Source organism: Typopeltis vanoorti, chromosome 5, assembly GCF_054136105.1.
Source record: "Typopeltis vanoorti isolate ZY-2024b chromosome 5, IOZ_Tvanoo_1.0, whole genome shotgun sequence".
NCBI classification, from domain to species: domain Eukaryota; kingdom Metazoa; phylum Arthropoda; class Arachnida; order Uropygi; family Thelyphonidae; genus Typopeltis; species Typopeltis vanoorti.
In genome coordinates, this window is record NC_143553.1 from 83,014,715 (window position 1) to 83,036,733 (window position 22,019).

A 22,019-nucleotide genomic window follows, 5' to 3' on the forward strand; every position below is an offset into this window, starting at 1 on the left:
ACTGAAGAATTGAAGCAGATATCACCACCAGGTAATGAGCATGATATGGACATTTTAAGAGGAGAGGTAGAAAAAGCAATAGGACAGCTAAAACACAAGAAGAGTCCTGGTAACGATAACATTACTGGAGAAATGATTAAATATGGCGGTGAAAGTATGGTTACAGAAATGCACCAACTATGCAATATGGTATGGAAAGAAGGGAAAATGCTAGAGGAGTGGGTGAAATCAATATTAGTAACATTATACAAGAAAGGAAATAAGCTAGAATGTAAAAATTATAGAACAATTGCCTTGATAAGTCACCTTGGTAAAGTGATGATGATCATATTGACAGAAAGATTGAGAACACAATTGGAAGCATACCTTGCAGACGAGCAAGCAGGATTTAGGAAGGATAGAACTACAATTCAACAGATTTTGACAATGAGGTTAATAGCAGAGAAAGCTAGGAGAAAAAACAAAAACATATATACTTGCTTTGTTGACTTTCAGAAAGCATTTGACAGTATTGACCAGAAAGTGACATTAGCAGTTCTGGAATCCTATGGAATTGATAAAAAAACTAATAGCTATATTAAAAGATGTTTACCAGAATGCAGTTGCAGCAGTTAGAATAGGTGATAATTTGGGGAAATGGCTTAAAACAAGCAGAGGTACTAGACAGGGAGACCCAATATCACCAAGCATTTTCATCGCACATTTAGAAAGAGCAATGGAATTATTATTGAAGAAGATGAAAGAGAACTACAAAAAACACTGAAACTGTTAAATGAGGAAGGGAAGAGATTTGGACTTGTTATACCATTGTCTTTGTTTTGAAAAAAACAAAGACAATGGTATTTGGTGAGAAGAACATGAAACAAAAGATACAAGTGGATGGAACTGATATAGAAAATGTAGAACAATTCACATATTTGGGAAGTAAACTGACATATGACTTGGACTGTAAAAAAGAAATAAAGATCGGGATTGCAAAGGGAAGAACAAATCTGAAGGCAATGGATAACATCTGGGAAAGTAAAGTGATCAGTCTTCAAACAAAACTAAGAGTATTGGAAACATGCATCTTCAGCGGTGTACTGTACGGATCTGAAACGTGAGTAATAAATAAGGAATCAAGAAAAAGAATTTTGTCATTTGAAAGAACTTGTTACAGAAAGATTCTAAGAATTGGATGGGTAGAGAAAATCACCAATGAAGAGCTCTATCAGAAGATACAACCAAAACAGAATCTAATACAGAAGATTATAAAACGGAAGCTGCAATTATTTGGACACATCTGTAGAATGAGTGAGGACCGGAAGATAAAGGCATTTATGTTTGGTATTTTGGATGGTTTAAACAGAAGCGGTAGACCATACAGAGAATGGATGGACGATATAAAAGACTGGTGTGGAATGGGTGTACAAAAACTGCGACACTGTGCACTGGACAAAAAAAGGTGGAAGAAGATAGTGAAACAGGCATCAGACATCAACGGGCAGTGAGCCCATGATTCATGATGATGATGATGATGATGATGAATGGTTATCTAAAATATTTTCTAGTTTTGCTTTGGAATTCTGCTTCTTTAAATTTTTGTTTTAGCTGAAATAATCATTGTGGCAAAAACAGTTGCGATGTATTACGTTGTGTTCTCAAGTATCTGATAACTGATGCATAATTTAAACATTTAGAAGGAAATGAGATCCACAACGAACATTGTATGCTCTGTTTAGATGAAGAAATATTATTTCTTCATCTAAATTAACATAGCAAGAAATTAATTTACACATCATGAAATCAATAAATATATTTATCTTGCTTCTCTTTAAATGCAAAACTTCATAACAGTTAGTTGTAGTTAATTGGGCTCAGTGATTAACAAAAAATAGTCTGAATTTTGTTCCCACTTTAAATTACTATACAAACCTTTTAATAACTTTTAAATAACTAAATAACTTTTCAAACCCATTGTGACTGTTCACTTAAGGACCACAGCCCTTTCAACAAACATCCTGGAGTTTATAACAGTCCATGTTCTTGTGGCCTTCTTACATAGGGTCAGACATCTAGAAGTCTGGAAATTAGACAAAAAAAGAGCATAATGGAGACTTTAATAACAACAGAGAAGACAGCTCACACCTAGCATTGCACTTCTCCCACACTCACCACAATATTAAATGGAACAAGAGTCAGTGCCCACAACATCAAAGAGGCTTCGATGGTTATCCACTATCAAAGCACACTCAACAGAATACCATTATGTTCAAGATAAAAACATTAACGAGCATTTTATATCTGAATGCAATTTTTAAAATGTTTTGCAAACAAAAAATGTAGAACATCATTGTAAATAATATTAATGACAAAATAATGAAGTCAGAGAAATACTCCCAGAAATACCATGACCCGTTAAACATGAGCAGAGAAAGTTTTCGAAAAGAAAAATAGTTTTCTAAAAAATCAAACTTGATTCAGTGAATCCATTTGAAAAATAAGACATACTTTGCAAATGGTTAACAAAAGGGAGGGGGATTCAAATGCTTTACGAATTTCCTAGTGTGACGTTGAGTTATAGATAACTGGATATCGATTTACACACTATTTCATTCAGCGGAATGGTGTGTCTCGCAGTGTAGCTCTGCAATAAATCTGTCATCAATGTCTCATCGCTATGAGTTCCTTGTGACTAGTGGCATCTGTCATGGGACAGAAGTCCAATTGTAGCAACTGAAACAAAACGAATATAATGTGAACCAATTAAAAATCATCCTCTTGAAAGAAGCATAAAAAGTACAAATACGCCATTTAAACACGTGCGAATCCGTTCAATCTCCGTTCTGTATAGCGAGAACAACAGCAAATAAAATCTTGAGAAAACACATCGAAATTCGAATGTCTACAAAATTTATTGCACTATAATACTATAATTATAACAAACTAAATAAGCGCTATAAATAGGCTTTACGATATTATATTTTATACTGTAGTTACAATCTTTACGAGTTTATAGTACAATTACAAAACTATACTTATCAAAACAAAAACTACTACAAAAAATATTCTCAAACTAAAGAAATTCTCCTCAATACTTTTTTTAGTGTCCTCGTAATGTTTTGATTACGGCTTTAAGGTGAAAAATGGTGATCTCGATAATTTCCAATGTGAACTTAAAAGATTCTGTTTTGTACTTGTAGCCATAATGATACCAAATACAATACAGTATTTAGGTTAAGCAAGCCTCTACTGTTGAAAAAACAGCAGTTTCGTTATTCTGAAACTGTTGTATAACCTGTCCTGGGCTACATTTAATAAAGAAAATGTACGTTTGCAAATACCGTTAGGCGAATTAATATTTATTACCTCGAAACAAAAAATCTTAACCAGCTATATTTAATATATAACTGACCCTAAAATCTATACGTGAGATATAATTCTAATTCACATAAATCGGAAAAACAAAATGTAATAATTTCAAATAAGGACATGTGTTACTTAAAAATGGGGAGATGTTAACGCGTTTATTTAATTTTATTATTTTTTACGAACATACTCACTGAAGTGGACTACGAATATATATATATATATAAATTCAGTAGGGATAACGTATTTGAAATATATTTATTTGTGTATGTGTGAAATATTTTCAAGACTTGTTCCAATTATAGACATTTCAACTTAAACATTGACTCTTTTCAGCCAATCTCATCGATATATCAGTCATAGATAATCCAGTTCTTATCCCTCTAGTCATATTTCAACTGCTTCTTCTAGTCGTTCAGTCATCTGCCACAGATCCATCTGCAAGTTCAGGAACAGCGATTCTGTCATCGAAGCTTAAAAAAGAACTACTAAATTTTGAGTATGGAAAATTTATGGCTGGTATTCTTACAGCAATTAATGAATTTCATTGTCTAATCAGAAGTTAAATGTTGATTACTTTAACAGTAGCACAGCACCTTAGTTTTCACCTTTATTTATGCTTTCTTATTCGTTGAGAAATATTATTTAATTTATAATATGTTTAATCGCTGGTAGATTGTTATCAGTGAAAGCTGTACTTGATATTAATGCAGCAAGTTCTTGAACAAGGAAGTTGGGTTGGGTTGTTTGGAATCACGACCAAAATAAGGCTCTGAAGCTAGGCTAATAGATTATATCTGCTAATTGTATGTGCTTTCCGATTTGTTTGTTTTTGAGATTAAAAAAAAAAAAAAGAACTCAATTATCTGAGAGGAAAATCCTTGTCACAGCCATAATAGACCACCTGGGAACACACCTTCTCTCTCGAAGAAGAAGAACTTATAAAGGTTTAATATGCATCAGAGACAGGATTCTAACTCATGTCTTTCTAACCGAAGCGTAAATGTCGCTATATCATCGCAAGTACGCTACAGAGGCATTAGAACTAGAAGATGGACTCTTGATTGTATTTAGTATACTAAATTCACCTGGGAAGTAAAGTCCTAGTGTATTTAGGACTTTACACTAGGCGATAAACTCCTAGCGTATTAACGTATTACTGCGCTAATACTTGTTATGACACCTTTAAGCGCGTTCTGTCTGAAAAGGTTTCTGATGCAAATCGTTATTTCTCTAAAGCGTATGTAGAATTCAGTTTTTAACAGACTTGGCCAAAAGCTCCCAACCAAAATGATTAAATACCAGAGGACTGCTCCTTGCTTATTAACCAGGTTTATTATTTTTTTTTTTTTTCAAACCTTGGTTGGAATGATTCAACAGTTAACTTATAGATGGCGTGCTTTTTTTTGTCCTTTGTGGTCGACATTTTGTATTCATATATAAAATGTTGATCGTTCACCACATGATCCGCATTTATTTTGCTTTTGTATTATAGAAAAGAAAAAAAAAGACCATTCTGTACTTAAAATGAAACAATAATCATTTAAAATGTCATTCAATACATTAAATAAACGTTTGCATATTTAGAACCATTGTCGTAACTACGATATCTGATTATCAAAAATTTGAAAAACAAACATTATATATCGACCTGGTTAAATGGTATGATGCTTATTTATCGTACTCGTTTGCGCACTTGGTTTTCGGAGTGAATAATTTCTTTCTTCAACCCAGCAAGCTGGGGGATCGAATCCTACCGTGGCTTGGATGTCTGTAACTGCAGGCTTTGCGTGTATGTTAGATGTCTGAAGTAGCTTGTAAAAAAAAGTTTCCATTTTTTGGTTCTGTAAAGAAAAATTCCCAGAGAATTCTTAGCCGATTCATTAAATGTGTACTAAATGTGTTAAATATACCACAACTCATCACATTAGATGTTTTAAAAAGATCTACTGCTGCGCATCTAAAAGAAAAACTGTTGTTATTCCTTTCCGAATTAGATTCTCATAATGCATGCAACCCAGTGTTTCCTAAACGAATTGTATTATATTGACTATTGAACATATCACTAACATTGAACTGTTCTCACCAAAATCCTCTTTATATATTCGCGGAATACCAGGATAATATTAGAATTAGCCTTTTTATACGAATTAGGTGTAGCTGGTTATATGTTTATTAATTATTCTTTTTTTACAGAAGTATCAATTGCATTCCAAAACATCTAACATTAGATGCTTCAGACAGCTATCGCTTAAATGCAGAATTGTTCTTACTAAAGTAGAACACATACGCGCGCCCGAGCAACATTTATGAAGGTTTCCAACCGAGCTCAGGTCTCATACAGAGGTATCAGGATTTTTTTTTCTCCCTCAAGAACTTGAATTTTTCACCTTGGAAACATGTAAATCATTCATAAACGCCACCGTTAACAGGTATTCTAAAGGAACTTCAGTGCTGTTGCTTCGATCTCAACACAACTAACCCAACTCATCTCTTTTCCAATTAAGCAAATTTCTTACAGATTTTTTGAAACGATAAAACAAATGAAACCATAAAGAGATCATAAAGTGATCAGAATTATCTTGTCCAATAAGTCTTCTCCTACTCTTAATAGTATTTCTGAAGACTTATGATCTACAAAAATCTTTAAACATTGCAGAAATCGCAAATCCGTCTAACCATAGAATTCTATCTGCAAATCTAGAAATCTTTCCTTAAGAACTCTTTAAAACTTTCGACTTAGTGGAGAAGGTTAATTCGATCAGTAACTTAGCTCTCATTGGATTGATTTCTGAATTCATAGAAACTTTCAGTTTCTGCTGCATGCATTTTCTACAGATATACATTTCCTGAGAAATATAATCTGCTGGTTTTCATATTAAATGTGACAAGAGTCGTTTCTGTTCTCTCCTGTTTGTACATCCATGAAACTAATGTACTATAGATTGAAAAATCTCCTGGTTTTGGATCACCATAAAATATATTGCTTGTTATGCACTTATCTGTGATTATCCTTAGGATTCCTGTAATTAATTTTGGGTAAGATAATGCACATATTTGAATTTCAACACATTTCGTAAAAATTTATTCTTCAGTAGGTACTATATTACTAAAAAATATTCAAGTTATCATATAAGTATGTCAGATTGTTGTAATCTTAAATTTATTTATTTTATAGATTATTAGAAATGCATTTGGACATTTGTTCTCAGAATTATAAAGAGAACTGCATAATTATTAGTATGAACAGACGTTGAAAACGAAGTCTATCTTGACCGCTTATATATGGAAAAACACGCAGTCCGTTTTTAAAGGGCTGCTGATTATGGTCTTTCATTATACTAGAAATTTGGCGGTTTTTTTTTTTTTTTTTTTTAATGTTGTGCCCATACACAAGAGGTTGGTTGATCAACCTATAATATACTGTACATTAGTACCGTGTGTATGAGTAGTGGATTGGGAAAGAAGGAACTTGTTTACATTTGATTTAAATGACTGTAAATTGTATTCCTTGGGAAACACAGCAGGTGGGAGACTGTTCCACACTCAGCAGTTGCAGGGATGAAGGAGGAGGAAAAGAAACTTGTTCTGTTTGATTCTAGTTGTACTGTGAAGGGATGTTGAGCAGCAGCTGAACGTGTACCAACGTGCTTAGTACTGAGTGGAGGAATTATTGATGTTATTTCAAATGAGCATTTCCCATGGAAATATTTGTAGAATACACATACTGCAGAAACCACACGTCTGTGTAAAAGTGGGAGGAGAGAGTTGGTAAGAGATGGGTCATTAATAAGTCTAATTACTCTCCTCTGTATTGAGTCAAGATTTTGAGGTAGCTTTTAGGGGCTCCGCCCCATATGTGGGAGCATTATTCAATAGCTGGGCGGATTTGTGATTTGTATAATGTTAACAGCTGTTCAGGAGCGAAGTAACGTCTTGAGCAAAAGAGAAATCCTAGGTTTTTTGAAGCTGAGAATGCAATGGTTGTGATGTGTTTATGCCAGGAGAGGTTTGAGGTGAGGGTAATTCCAAGAAGAGAGATCTCAAACTGTCTGGAAATTTGGGTATTGTCAAAAAGGATACTGGAAAAGAATGGTTCTTTTTTATGGGAAATACTACAGAACTCTGAGTTTTATTAGCATTGAAATTGATGAGGTTATCCGAACCCCATTGTAGGATGGCTTGGAGATCGGAAGAGTTGAGGGTGGTGGTGGTGTAGGTTGAGGTGAGTTGTGTAGGGTAAGGTTTATCAAATGCAAGCGAGGAGTGTAGTGTGCTGTCGTCTGCAAAACTGTGTATAGAGTTGAAGGTCAACTGAAGTAGGTTGATATATAGCAGGAAGAGGGTTGGTGAGAGGACAGAACCTTGTGGAACCCGAGCATTAATTGAATGGTGAGAGGATAAGGAGCCATCCACCATCACACACAGTGTGCGTCCAGACAGAAAGCTGGCAATCCAACTACAAAAGTCCTGGGTCAGACCGAATGATGGTAGTTTGCTTAGTAAGCCTTTGTGCCAGATCCGGTCAAAGGTTTTGGAGATATCTAATGCAACCAATTGAGATTCGCCAAACTTCTCCATGGCATTTGTCCAGAGATGGGTGACATATGTGAGCAGATTTCCTGTTGATCGGCAGCGACAGAATCCATATTAGCGGTCATTTATTAGGTAGGTGTCTTCAAGGTAGAGTTGGGAATTGATGACTTTTTCCCATTACTTTTGACATGACTGAGGTAAGCAAGATAGGGCGGTAGTTGAATGGCAGTGACTTGTCACCCTTCTTGGGAATGGGCTGAATATAAGCCAATTTCCAATTTGTGGGATAAATTCCAGTGGAGTGAGAGTATATATAGGCGACACAGGATAGGAGTCAGTTCTGGTGCGCAAACTTTCAGGACAATTGAGGGAATGCCATCAGGGCCAGGAGACTTTTTTATGTCTAATTTGGACAGTGTTTTTCTGATCTCATCCTTGCAAAAAGATATAGGGGGCATTGTATGTTGGGTGTCTGGAGTGGTTGGGGGGACATTTACCATCGTCAGTTATGCATGCATTGGAAGCAAAGTGTGAAGCCAGAAGATTGACTTTTTCTGTGGCCGATTATACAATAGCGCCATCTGGGTATGATAAGGGCGGGAATACTGTTGGTCAGAAGTTAGCCAATTGCTTGGCGAAAGACCAAAAGGCTCGGCTGCCGTTTGGACAGGCTGCTAATTTCCTGCTGTTTACTCTTTCGGACTGTGTTTTTTAAGCATTGATTGTTTTTTTTTTGCATCTATTTCGGACTTCGGTATAAGCGCTAAAGCAGGATGAGGTTCTTGATTTCAAATTTCAACCAATTATGGTATGTCTGGTGTTTCATCTGTACAGCCTTGGCACATCTTTCGGAGAAACAGTTTCGTTAGGGAATGACAGTTTAGAATACTATGTGGAATGTATGTTTCCATGCCGGTGAGGATTACTTTGGTAATAAGTTCGGGGAATGTGTTTGGGTTGGAAGGTCGGAAGTAATGCTCCAACCATTGGAATGTGGCATAGAAGTTGCGGAGGCTGTCCCACTCGGCACTGTTATAATGCCAAACTACTCTTGTATGGGAGTGTCTGTGTAAGCGTTGTTGCATGGGGGAGGGATGAGCACTAGAAATGTAGTCAGAATTACCCAGGGGGCTCACTACTTTCACTGTGTATTTGGAGGGGTCATTGTCGAGGAAGAGTGGTTTGGCGTTGCCTCTGTATAAACAAACTTTTTTTTTTAAATTTTACAATAGATTAAATTCATCCTTGAATAAAAAGTTGAATATTTAGCTATTCTTTTAACGAATGATTACCGAATTGTTTATTCGCATGTTTCAGGCATATTCGAGACGAACTCGGGGTTTTTGGGTTTCTTATTGGATTGGATATTTCTGATAAAGAACTGGAATTTCACTACTTTAAGTAAGTAACTTGATTTATATGATAATAACTACACTGCTTTGAAAGAAATCAACGGACACCCCCCCCCCTATTGGCAAGGTGCATCGGGCCATGTAACGAGTCACGTGCTGCTAAGAGGAAAATGATGCTCCCAAGCCAGTGCAACTGTTTCCGGGTGAAATGGCTGCGAGAAGGGAACTGATAAAGTTTGAAAGAAGCGTTGTGATAGGATGCCATGTTGCAGGCTTATCTGTTCGGCAAACTGTTGACAAATTGGGCCATCCCAGGTCAACAGTCAGTGATGAAACCATACTGAGATGGAAGCGCATGGAGTCGACTGGAAGTGAAATCCGCAGTTAACAACACACCACACTCACCGAACGTGACCGTAGGGTGACAAAGGATAATACGCAAAAACCACCATTCGTCGGCCGACACGTTGAAATGCAGAGTTCCGGGCATCGACTGGAACACGAATCTGTACAAAATCATTCAAAACTGAGGCTAACAACATGGGTTTCCACGGTAGGACTGTAATATGCAAGTCCCACATTATCCGAACCAACATGCAACTTCGTTTTCAGTGAGGAAAAGAGTGTGTGCAGGGGGGGGGGGCTTGAAAAGCTGTGTTATGGAGTAACGAATCACATTACACCCTTTACCCAGCAGATGGATGGGTGTATGTGTGGCGGATGTCCGGTGAACGTCTCTCACCAGAGTGCGTAATCCCAGATATGAAATTCGGAGGTGGCAGTGTGATGGTATGGTCCCGTTTTTCCTGGTTTGGCTTGGGACCTCTATTTGTGGTGCCCTGAACATTGAACTCCGAGAGGTTTTTTCCGAACATTCTAGACAAGGCCATGCTTCTTACTTTGTGGATTTTCCACGAGACTGTCACTGTCTCTTTCAGCAAGGCAATGCACTATATCATAAGGCTGCTGCTGTAACTGCGTGGTTTGTGGACATGGAACGTCATCACACTCCACAGAGCCCTGATCCCAACCCTATTGAACAACTGTGGGATGAACTGGAGCGTCAGGTGAGGTCAAGGGACACCCACCCCACAACAGTACTGGTCCTTATTACGTACCTACAGGAAGAAAAGTCCAAAATTACCATTGATCGCTATCGTATACTTTTGGAAAGTATGTCCCCGTAGGATTCCTACAGTCGTAGCAAAAGGAAGTTCTACATCTCATTAAGGTGGGCGCCATGTCTGTTTGTTTCTCATACTATGGTGTATGACTTCTTTCCAAGCAGTGTATGATACTAATGATTAGAAGAACGTTGCTTACTTACCTACTTGTTAATGTCCTTAACCTTAAAATGCATTCTAGAGATTTCCAGTCTGGATTATTAAATTAAAAAAAAAAAAAAAAAACGCCGTCCCTGTATCTATGATTATAATCACAAGAACGCACAGTCGACACTCACTATTCGGATCACGAACAATAGTCTATTTCTCAATATAGGGTCAGTATTGGCTTTACAATCCTTTAGTAAACAGTAACAAATTAAGCCAGAATTAGAACTTAGTTTGAGATACTAAAGATAAAAACAATTAAATCAACTAATCAATTATTTCTTAGAAAACAGAATTCTCCACTATTCCAAAAAAAATTTTTTCTGTGCTGAAGTACAATGTGCATACTCTCACTTTCTAATAATTATATTGTGCTTTTATAAATTAAGATTTAATTTATTTTAGAGTGAAAACCAATAATTGTGCGATTTCTATCATTGTTTCTTAATGTTTTTTTCGTTATTAGACAAGCGTAATTTCTTTTCTGAACTAATACTTTTGGACATGTTTTTCAGACTTCATGACTATGACGGTAACGACAAACTTGATGGCTTGGAACTTCTTGAAGCTTTGAGGCATGTGGCAGGTGAACGAAGAAATCGCTCTGGTCAGTCAACCGAAGACAAAGAGAATAAAGGTCACACTGAGACACCACCTACCGGTCAGGAAACTGCGCAGCATTCTCATCATCACCATCCTGAGATTAGTTTCGAAAGTCTCGTAGGTAAGCGTGCACTTTCTGCGCTTTATGATTTTCTCTGTAGGAGTTCTAAGTTAATTTAATGCACATGGCTAGCTGCAATGACAGCTTAACGCTGATAAGTCCCGACAACTTTTCCGCTATTATTTAAGTTATGCAAAATAGTTGAATAAGTCTTTGGATTGTATATACAGTATTATTAATATTCCACCAGGAGATTTAAGCCCACCAATTCCTCTATTTTATAATAAATAAATGATGCTATTTACAAACAAACAAATAAATAAATAAAACATAAAACCCGAAGCTGATTTTATGTTTTTGTAATGACACTGGAACACCCAGAGAAAATCAGCCCGGAAAAACAGCATCTTATTGCTGTTTTTCCGAGCTGATACCATTAACGGTAACAAAGTGACAAGGCTAGACACTTGGCAAAATCTTCGACATTTACTAGAAAATGCGGCTACTTAACTCAGTCTTGTGCGCCTTCATAGCCCAGTCGGGAGGAGTACGCGACATTTGCCCTTCGTTTGGAAAGTTATTTAGGATGCATGGAACCTAAGGGTGCATTTTTACTAAAGGTAAAATACCATGACTAATCTTGAGGGGACAAGTTTTTTTTTTTTTTTTTTTTTTTAACTCCCGAAAACCATGCAAACAAACATACAGAATATACTATCTTTATTATTATTATTATTATTTGACACCTCTAGGGAGTCCAAGGACTCATCGAGGGAGAGTGTGCCAACAGCATCGAACGATTGTACCCCTTCCAACTACTAACCGCGCTCAAACTTACTTAACTGAGCCATTAATATCAGGGGCTCTACCAATCGACGAATCTTTGCCGGCAATCTTTATACGCTTATAATTTCATTCAATCTACTCAGTCTTGGTTTTTCCCTTTCAGTCGTTTCCGACCGTAGGTGACTTTGTAGGCATTGCCCACAAAGTATTCCTGGTGATATTTTTACAGGGTAGTTCACCATTGCTTTCCCCAACTCCCCAATTTTATCCTGGCTTACGACCGGCATATGGCTGGGACGTATTCCTGACTGTAATCGATGTGTGTTCATGGGGCCGATTTGCCTGTTCTGGGGGACGAAAAACCCGAGTTTCCGAGTAAAAAAAAAAAACCCTACCTCCGTATGAGACCGGCTAACTCACCTTTAGTAGGAAGAGACCAGATAAGGTTCCTCATGTCACTTGACAGAAATCGAACCCAGGTCTTTCCGACCAAAGGGTTTCGTCTATACTGACTGAGCTACGGAATCTCCTAGTCGGTCTTAAGTGATCTGATCTCAAGTTCAAGCATACTTTTCTCCTTTATCGCACGGATGTGTTGAAAGAGCAACGCATACACATCAAATTTGGCTGCACACTTTGTAAAAACACTCTCAGGCAAAACAAATCCACGGATTTTTATCCAAACACATCATCTCCATGATGCCATATAACTCGAAGTAACTTGTATTCTGTCCCTTATTTTAGTTTATTTTGTCTTTTTGCTCAGCTGTTATATTATAATATGTAACAGATTCGCAGTCTGGTATCACAATTGCTTTATTCCTTGTGTACAGAAATGGTGCCATTTATTGACAGGAATCGAACCCACATATAACTCCAAGTAACTTGTATATATTTTAATTTTCATACAAAAATCTGTCCCTTATTTTAGTTTATTTTGTCTTTTTGCTCATCTGTTATAATATATAACAGATTCGCAGTCTGGTATCCCAATTGCTTTATTCCTTCTGTACAGAAACGTTGCCATTTATTGAGTGCTCTGAGATTTTTGTTAATAATTCGCATTTCTGGGACTTCAAAAACTGTTTTTCAGATGTTCAACCGAATGTCGAAACGAGATGATGCAAACATGAATTCTCATAGAAAACAAAATTCAACAACACCTCTTGTTGAATTCCCATACAAAATCAGTTTCTATTTTCAAACACTTTCATCCTCTAATAGAAGAATATAAACTGTTGACAGATGACACCGTTACATAGAAATACTTTTCTTTAAAGATCATTAAAAGCATTCATTTCCACAGTGGCTTCCACGGCATTCAAATCAATAGTGACTCGAAATATATTGCCATGTAATATTACAAATATTAGATTAGAAAAGTGATATGCCTATCGGCTACATAGTTCCAGATTCTATCTCCTGGATATCATATTTACAATTAAGTAATAGGCATAACAGAGAATGTCCTTTTTAGGATATTCACTTGTCTTTGGCAATAACAGTTAGTTAGTCATTAATTTTTTTTCTTAGTTCTCAGTTTCTTTTATATTTTTTTAACCTTTCTTAGACTATTCAAGAAATTTGACAGCTTGCCGAGAGCTATTATTAGGTGGTTAAACGTTTCCAAGACGAAAAAGTGGAAAAGAATTCATTTCTGGAACAATTACAAATTCTAGTTCACAGAAGGCTAAAAAGAGTGTCAAAATGTGCTCGCAAAACTTGAAATAATATATGCTATGGGTCACATGCTGTTCAACATGTTGTTGAAGCAATCTATTTTTAAATAAACTCTTTAAAAATAAAAACGGAGTAACGTATGGTGGTGTAGAGAGAAAATATTCTGTATTTCTCCCTACAGTTTATGCATTGTAATTTACAATACATACCGCAATATTTTATTATTATTATTTTGTTTATTTTTTTAATAAAAACTCCTCGTATAGTTAACAGGTAAAATCTGAAAGCTATTTCTTTTATGTTTTATTACAGAAACTGTGGATAGTATATTTCTTCAGGATGACAAGAATAACGATGGATTTTTGGAAATTAACGAATTTGTAGACCGACAACGAGAAGACTTAATTGATATCGGTTCAAAAAGAATTTAAAAATTGGTCAGGGACCTTTCTAAAAACAGAAACAGTTGTTGACGTCGCAAAAGAAGATTAAAAGATTTTATGATCGTCTTTGCATTTGCGATTGTTTTTTGAATAACACTATAAAAAGAAGTAAGTAATGTATTATCTAGTATATGAATGACAATCCTTCAAAAGACGTTAATCATAATTTAATTCTTCATTTCTTTCACGTATTGTTTCTTTCAAATATGCAGAGAATTCTCTTCAGACATTCGCGCCTTCGTGGTGTTATTTAACAAGCTGAAAATCAGTTAATTCATCGAAGAAAACTACTGACTTCCACTTCATAGCTTAGCCTTCCTTTACCAGCATCATCCTCTTTTACTACCGATAGGTGAAGTAGTTTAAACATAGTTACACAGCAGATAGCAGATGACTCGTTTCTATCCTAGTCAATATGTAAGGCATTCTAAAGAGGTTGAGGACAACCTCGAAAAGCATACCAACATTTTTGAAGTAGAAGTAGTTTCAGACTTAGAGATGAATCATAAAAATAATAATCGCTTATTACAATACTTTCATACAGCAAGCCGTCTTAAATCAGTCAATTGTAGCATGCGTTGTTTTATAAGAAGGTTTCAATTATTTCACATTTTCTATATATGCATTCCAAAGACAGCTTCCGTAAGTCTTGCCCCCAGAAATTCAAATAAACTATGATTTTAAAAAAATCCTAATAAAAACATTTATTTAATTAAGCTGATTGTTTCGCACAAACCTTGTGTGACAATGATGAGACACATCTATAAAGAAAGACTTACAATGAATATGTGATTTGAATGCTACCAGAAACCTATTTGATTTCTAGTGGAGCGTATTTTTCTCTACATTCCCGTAAAGAGAAGTCACACTTCATATCGAAAAAAAAAAAACTTCGTGGAAGAAACAAACAGCTGACTTCATCACAAATATGAAGAAATTGATCCACATATTTTTCACTGTCCTGGTGAAATTTTATCCAACTGGTAAGAGTTTTAATTATATACCATCTGGAGGACATTTTTTATTGAAACGTTTTTAATCTAATCTCGATGAAAGATAAAAAATGACAAATAATATCCGTTAAGAGTTATTAAGGGATGTTATTTGTCACTATATGTATTTCGAAGTATTCCATTCTATAACATGAGTGACACTATCAGCATTTAATAATTACCGATATCATGCTTTCCACAGTACTTTTTTGGACATAATCGTAAGATGTTTGTAAAGCAATAAAAAATATAATTGTCTTAAAAAATATTTTTCCCGTACGGGCATATAGTGAATATTTATCAACAACGGGATTCATTATCATAAACATTTCTTACACAATCATTGAAAAATGAAAGAATTTTTTACCGTATCTCCCTTGGTATAATTCACTTTTTATGCTCTGATGACATGTCTTTCTTTTTAGCTGGTTCCGTAAATAATAACAATGTAATAACTGTTAGTTATCATTATTATTACATGACATTTCCATCATGAAAGGCCACTCTGACCTACACATTATTACATAATCACCGTCTGCACTACATCATCCTATTCAATATTTTTGTCTATTAAGTGCTGTGTGTTTTGACAGGTTTCCCTGTTCTGTGAAACAAAAACTTGAATTTCCAGGAGAAAAAAAAATCCCCGTGTGAGACCCTCTCTCAAAGCCCACATAGAGATTCCTCGCGTCATAACGAGAATCGAACCTATAAGCTATAATTAAAACAAATACTTCGATCTTATTGCTTATGTATTGCTGTTATGTAATTTAATTTCTTTAAATATTATTCTCTTCTTTTGTAGAGTATTATTTATTATTCCGGGGATGTCTTTTTCCTCCGTATTTCAAAAGTTTCATGTAATAGACAATTTGAATCGTGATACTTTTTTTCTGTGACTGTTCTTTTCCCGCATTTTCAAAAAAAAGTGCTTTTAACCTGTCTGTTCGTGAAGATACTCATCATAATCATGATTTATGGCGATTTATTCAACTGTCCAGTTCTGTTATGTGTTTCGTTGATTCCTCATCATGCTGTTAAGTACTAGTAACATTTCTGGTTGTTTTAACTCTGATTTGCTATTTATTTCCTCACACGTTCTTTTCCCATGCATCATTTTCGTGAGAGGACGCTTTGGCAGAAATTCAGTGTCAAACGTCTTCGTCAAAATTAGCAAAAGAGAAGGCTAAAAAAGGCATATCTTCTTCCACATCACGTTGTGAAGTTAGTTTTCTTCCGGTAGTGTGCGTGACGTTATTACGCTTACAATGTGGTCATTTGATCTTCTCTTATACACCATCATGCCATGCATTTCAAATGGGCTTCTTTTATAATGGCATAACTTGGTAATCGTTCTAATATGCTTTGCTATATCCATGTGAATTTATGAATATTTTAATGTCGAAAAAAGTATTGCTAATCTTCAAGTCAAACTGTTTAAACTACAAAATCTTTCAAATTTCCGTCGCTTTGTGTTGGCAATGAATTCTACTCGGAGAGTTCATATCCCTCGCTAAGTAAACTATTCTGTAATTGGTATTTCCTCTATCACTTTTTTAGCTTCATCTAACATATATCATTTTTAGATGTGTTTCTCAAAATGTGTAAGTCTATTAGATTCGTTTTTGTCTTCCATTTCTGATCCCAGAGACGGTACATGAAGTATATTAAACCTCTAGTCAAGCTCGAGTGGATGGATTTTAATAAAATTTGGAATCATTACAAAAAGTTTGTCGAAAATTTTCAGTTTTTATTTAAATCGAATGATTCGTAAGGACAAAATTACGCATTTTGAAATAATACAATGTAATTATTCCTCTGGTTGGATATTTTATTATTGCCTCCGATCATTTTCATATTCCACACTTTATTATAATATGCTTACTGTGATACCAATTCATACATTTTTGGCTCTTGAAGTTTTTCTATATATTCCTTTCTTTCCATCACCGTTTTTAGTTTCTAGTTTTTTGTTTCGTGTTTGTTTCCCCTAATGATGAAATCACTTCTAAGTTACACTGGTTTACTGGCTAATAACACCAATAGGCATATCACTCGCCCACCAATCCACGCCCACACAAACACACACAGTTGCCATTGCAGTCAATGGGAGATAAGATGTGCGGAGCATCAACACTTTTCAGTTGTTTCTTTCTAACCAAATACCGCATCTCCTCTTCCACATCAATGCTGTTGATATTCTCTTTTATTCTATCCTTCCGTCGACTTAGTCTTTCGCCGATGCTAATTCCCAAATTCTTTTGTACTTTGACTTTCTTTTATCCTTTTAAGGTGATCAAACCATCAAAGTCTTAGCCTCTCTTCTTTTTCTAAGAAAAATGCAGGATGTCCTTGTATTTTAGATTCTTCTTTACATCTTACTACCTTCCTTATCGCAATTCCGAGGGTGTTGTGACATTTGCCATTCGGTTTGAAAGCCCTTGTTTCGAATCCCATATATACGATGCGAGTATCTAAGAGCTTTTCGACTTTAAATTAACTAGTTCATTGATGGAACTGCAGAGTTTTCTTCACTTCTGTAAACTCTGGTTGCTCTTCAGCCGTCATTCCAACCAACCTAGCTCTTTTCCTTAGATTCCAGAATTGCGATCCATATGTAAGGATCATTAACGCACCCAGGGAGGGGGCCAAATCCCCTCCCCCCAAAAAAAAGAAAAAAGAAAAAACACTAGAAAAATTTCCAAAAATCTTTTCCTAATTAATTTTTTTTTTTTAAATTTATGTTGTGTCGTGTCTTCTATTTTTATGCCACTTATGAATTAGCGGTCACATAAGGTGGGAATACCCTATAGCTCTCGGGAATCCTGGCCGCTGGGAACGCAAGGAGAACGAAGTAGTGCTCGGGCGCAACTTCGTTTGACCCAGCCGGGACAGAGGAGATCACCAGTATCATGTATGGCGATCACCGCAGATGCTCATCATAGCTCGTATGCAATGCGTAGTGTGTATTCTCAAATCGTCTACTCAACTCCCCCCCCCAAGATTAAATCTTGAGTGCTCGGCCCCCCCCTCCAAGATTAAATCCTGCTGAGTGTGCCCCACTGGTAAGGATTAATATAAAATAAGAGATTATTCATAATTAATAAATTCATATTAATTATTGGATCTTCGCATACATTGTCAAAATTCAATAAGCCATTAATAGTTAATCTGCTAGTTCTTTTCATTAAAAATATTTAATATTTCTTGAATTGAACCGTTAGCCATCTGTTGCAACAATCCGAAGTAGGTTAATCATTCTTAAAGTTGGCTCATTCTTCATCTGCACGAAAGAAAGGGAATTTTTATTGGAAAGGTTTACATGCGACATTAAATTTGAAAAATGAAGAGTCAAGGAAAATCTATAAAGAAAATTAGAAAAAAATATTAAGTTAGTTTTATGAAACCAACAATGAATGCAAACAGATGTAAAAATATTCCGTCAGCAGCTACTTCGTTGCAGTTGCAAATTTTGAGATCATTTGAGCAACAAACTCTATCATTACGATGATAGAGTTTGTTGAGGAAATGGAGATATCTTCTTTCTCAGATACCGGTGGAAGGGCGGAGAATATTAATCTCAGAGAATATTGATCTCATAAACAAATAAAAATTAAATTATTTAAAAAAAACACATTACATATTTTCTGTCGAAATGAGTTTATTTTCTTTCTATTTTTATATCTTCGTATATTGTGGACCATTGGTGCACAGCATGATAACAACAAAGCAAATGTAGATGACGTGTGTTAATTCAATGCTCAAAATCAATCCAGCTGTAAAACGAACTGCATAAAAACCAATACCGCTCAGAAATCAATGTTTATGACTACTCTATTTGTGCGCATATAGTTTCCTTTCATAATTTCCCAGATTGTACTGAGATTCTTACCTAAATGCATATATAAATAAAACTATGTTTAGTCAATTAAAATATAAATTTTAATATAAATTAGAGGAAAAATATCGAGGAACATATAGAAACTGCAACAACTGCCCCAATACTGAACTGACACCCACTCTCATCTTTACCTGTCCAGCAGCCTTGCAAGAAATAGATCCTAATCCTGAACAACAGCTCTATACAAACAAAATCATCGCCATAGCCAAAGCAGGGAGCACTCGGAAACATCTAAAACTCTTCAAAAGGCAAGACAACAACAACAGGAAAAATATCTTCTAGGTTGAAATATAGGTAAAAAAGAGCAAATAATATTTTCCAAATAATATTTAGGTAATTTATAAAAAACAGAAAAGCGTGCCTCTTATCTTATTATTATTATTATTATTATTATTATTATTATTATTATTATTATTTTGGATCTAAGTTGTAAAACTCAGGAGACAGCAACTATCTAGTACTGTTCCACACTTTTTTACAATTTTAACATTGAGATTCTCATATGGAATAACATTGCGGATGTTATAACCTTTACAATCAACTAAGGCTATGATACACTTTCGCAACTTAAATGATCATGTTAATTGACCCTGCGTAATTAGGTCTTTACGTTATGTTGTAGAAAGAATCAATTGTTCCGACTGTCATTAGTCTGCAGTCTCTAAATACAAAGGCCTTGGAGGAGGAGCGATACTAGCTTAGGAATGTTAATTAGGATAAGCGACGGAATTTTTAGATCCCCTGTGTTTCGAGGCCACATGTTGAAACTAATAGAAACACTGTGTTTGCTTCTTGTTTAAAGTTTTTTTTTCTTTTTCTTTTTGTTAATCAGGTGTATATTGGACCTGAGGCCTCAAAACACAAAGTAGCATAAGGAGAATGAACCCTTAGGTTTAGTAATTAGGGCTAGGTAGTGCTTTATCTTTACTTCTCCGAGACATTAGTTTCCTAACTTTAATCAATAAGCTAAATAAACCAAAATAAGTATGCTTTTGCAAATTGTATGTGAAGGTACGTAACCAGAATAATCCCCCCCCCCCAAGTAATAGTTATGTCATCCATTTAACTGAGAAAATCAGCCTGAGTGTTAGTATAGTTGATATGAAAATAAATAAGCAGTTCCTTTCAAATCCAGAAAAGTTATGGAAAATATTCAGTGGTAAAATCTACTGTATTTTAATCACGTGAAAGTAATTAAATGAAAATTGTCCAAGATGTGTAATTTTTAGGTGTGCTTTCGCTTACCTAGATCATATATTAAGCAAAATACATCGACCCTAATCATGTGCATCGCACAGACCTGTGGCCAAGAATTAATACGTATACATGTGTGTGTGTGTGTGTGTTGTGTGTGTAAGAAATGAACAAGAAACTTTTTTAAAATTAATGCATATTGATTATTTGGGGGGGGGGGGATTAGGAAACGAAGAAAAAAAAATTTTTTTTAAATATTCCGTGCTATAAACTTTGCTGAAAGTGATTAATAAAATCCAACTTTTCCATAACGAATATATTAAATTTACATTGGCATTATATTAAAAATTATTATGCATTGTTTCATTTATTGTAAAGGTGAAAATAGATCTCGGAGTATAAAAGAAGTCTGAAGGCAAAAACCATCGTTATTAACCACTCCGAAAGGAACCTAATGAAATTTATAAATTGCGCTGAGTATGAAAGGTATGGAAGAGGAAAAAGACTATTCAAATAACTTTTGTTTTCTATTTCGTATTCCAAGAAAAAAAAATTAATTCGTTTGATTAATGGGAAAAAACTTTCCGTTTTTCTGCCCAGGAAACATTATCTTTCACAAAAAAAAAAAAAGAAAAAAAAGAGAGATTTTATGCGATTCAGCATCGATATATGTAATAAATGAAATCAATCCAGTGACAAAAGAGTTTTGAAATCGATTAATTACAAATTCTTAAGCAACAAATCTTTAGGCAGAAGGTCATTCTTTCATCGCCTGGTATAGGATTACCGTCCGCTCATATAAATAATAAAGCATTTATAAAAATGAATAAAAAATACAAAAATATATATATAAAAATTAAAAATAAAATAGAAAAAAATCCTTAGCCCACGTACGGTACTAATGTACTACAACCATTCTTGGGTAGGAGTCACATAAAAATAAATAAATAAATAAATAAATACCGATCAAGTGAAAATTAACTTAGAACTGACACTTCAATTACTACATTGTAATGAAAGAAAATGATGTCGTGAATTTCTTGATATTCTTCTATTTTCAGTTAAGAAAGCATTTCATTTAGGAAAACAATAGAGGAAATCACTCTTAACCAGTCAACAACACTAACAAATGAAGAACTCAGAAAAATGGATCGAAACAATACTATGAAAGTGCTGATAGATTCCTATTAGGTTGATTACAATTTTTGGAACAGTGGTGGATTTCAAGAGCATTTTCTTTCAGATGAAAAGAGTTTCTCTAAGATAACCCAGAAAAAAAAAAAGAAAAAGAACAACTCAAGAAAGCTGATAAATTTCAATATATTGTTTCGATATATTATACCGATATATTTCAGTAAAATTCCAGATACGGCCTTATCTAGAAGCCAAACATCAAGTCACTGACATCACCCAAGCAGAGCAACAAATGACTTGGACATTGAAGTTTGATATTCTTACAGAATCAACATTGTAAACTGAAGAATAAGAAGTATCAGGTTTTACGTTGGATTTCATAGGACTAATTTAACTTTGTTTTGAGAGTATATATTTTTCGCGTGTATTCACAAAAGTTGAGGGAATGCGATGAAACTTTCCTCATAACATCAATGATACAAACAACAACAAAAAAAGAAGTTTAATAAGTTTGGGTCTTAATACTCTTCTATTCCCAGAAAACTTAAATTTCTTCGTGATCGGCTTTGACGTTAGCTATTTTTATACGACTGAAGATCAATGCCATAGACGTGCAGCATGGGGCAATACAAGACTCCAGAATGGTACGCATGTATAG

The 22,019-nt window shown here is 35.1% G+C and overlaps 1 protein-coding gene across 1 annotated transcript in view; it reads left to right on the plus strand.

The window, feature by feature from the left end:
* LOC150106603 (multiple coagulation factor deficiency protein 2 homolog) overlaps positions 1 to 14,212 on the plus strand; it is a 29,676-nt gene extending 15,464 nt beyond the window's left edge. The window contains exons 2-5 of the mRNA XM_090392566.1: positions 3,685 to 3,847; positions 9,202 to 9,285; positions 11,083 to 11,291; positions 14,010 to 14,212. Coding sequence (XP_090248692.1) covers positions 3,685 to 3,847; positions 9,202 to 9,285; positions 11,083 to 11,291; positions 14,010 to 14,128 — 575 coding nt within the window. The 3' untranslated portion in view covers positions 14,129 to 14,212. The remainder of the gene's footprint in view (positions 1 to 3,684; positions 3,848 to 9,201; positions 9,286 to 11,082; positions 11,292 to 14,009) is intronic.
* Positions 14,213 to 22,019: the final 7,807 nt, after the last annotated feature.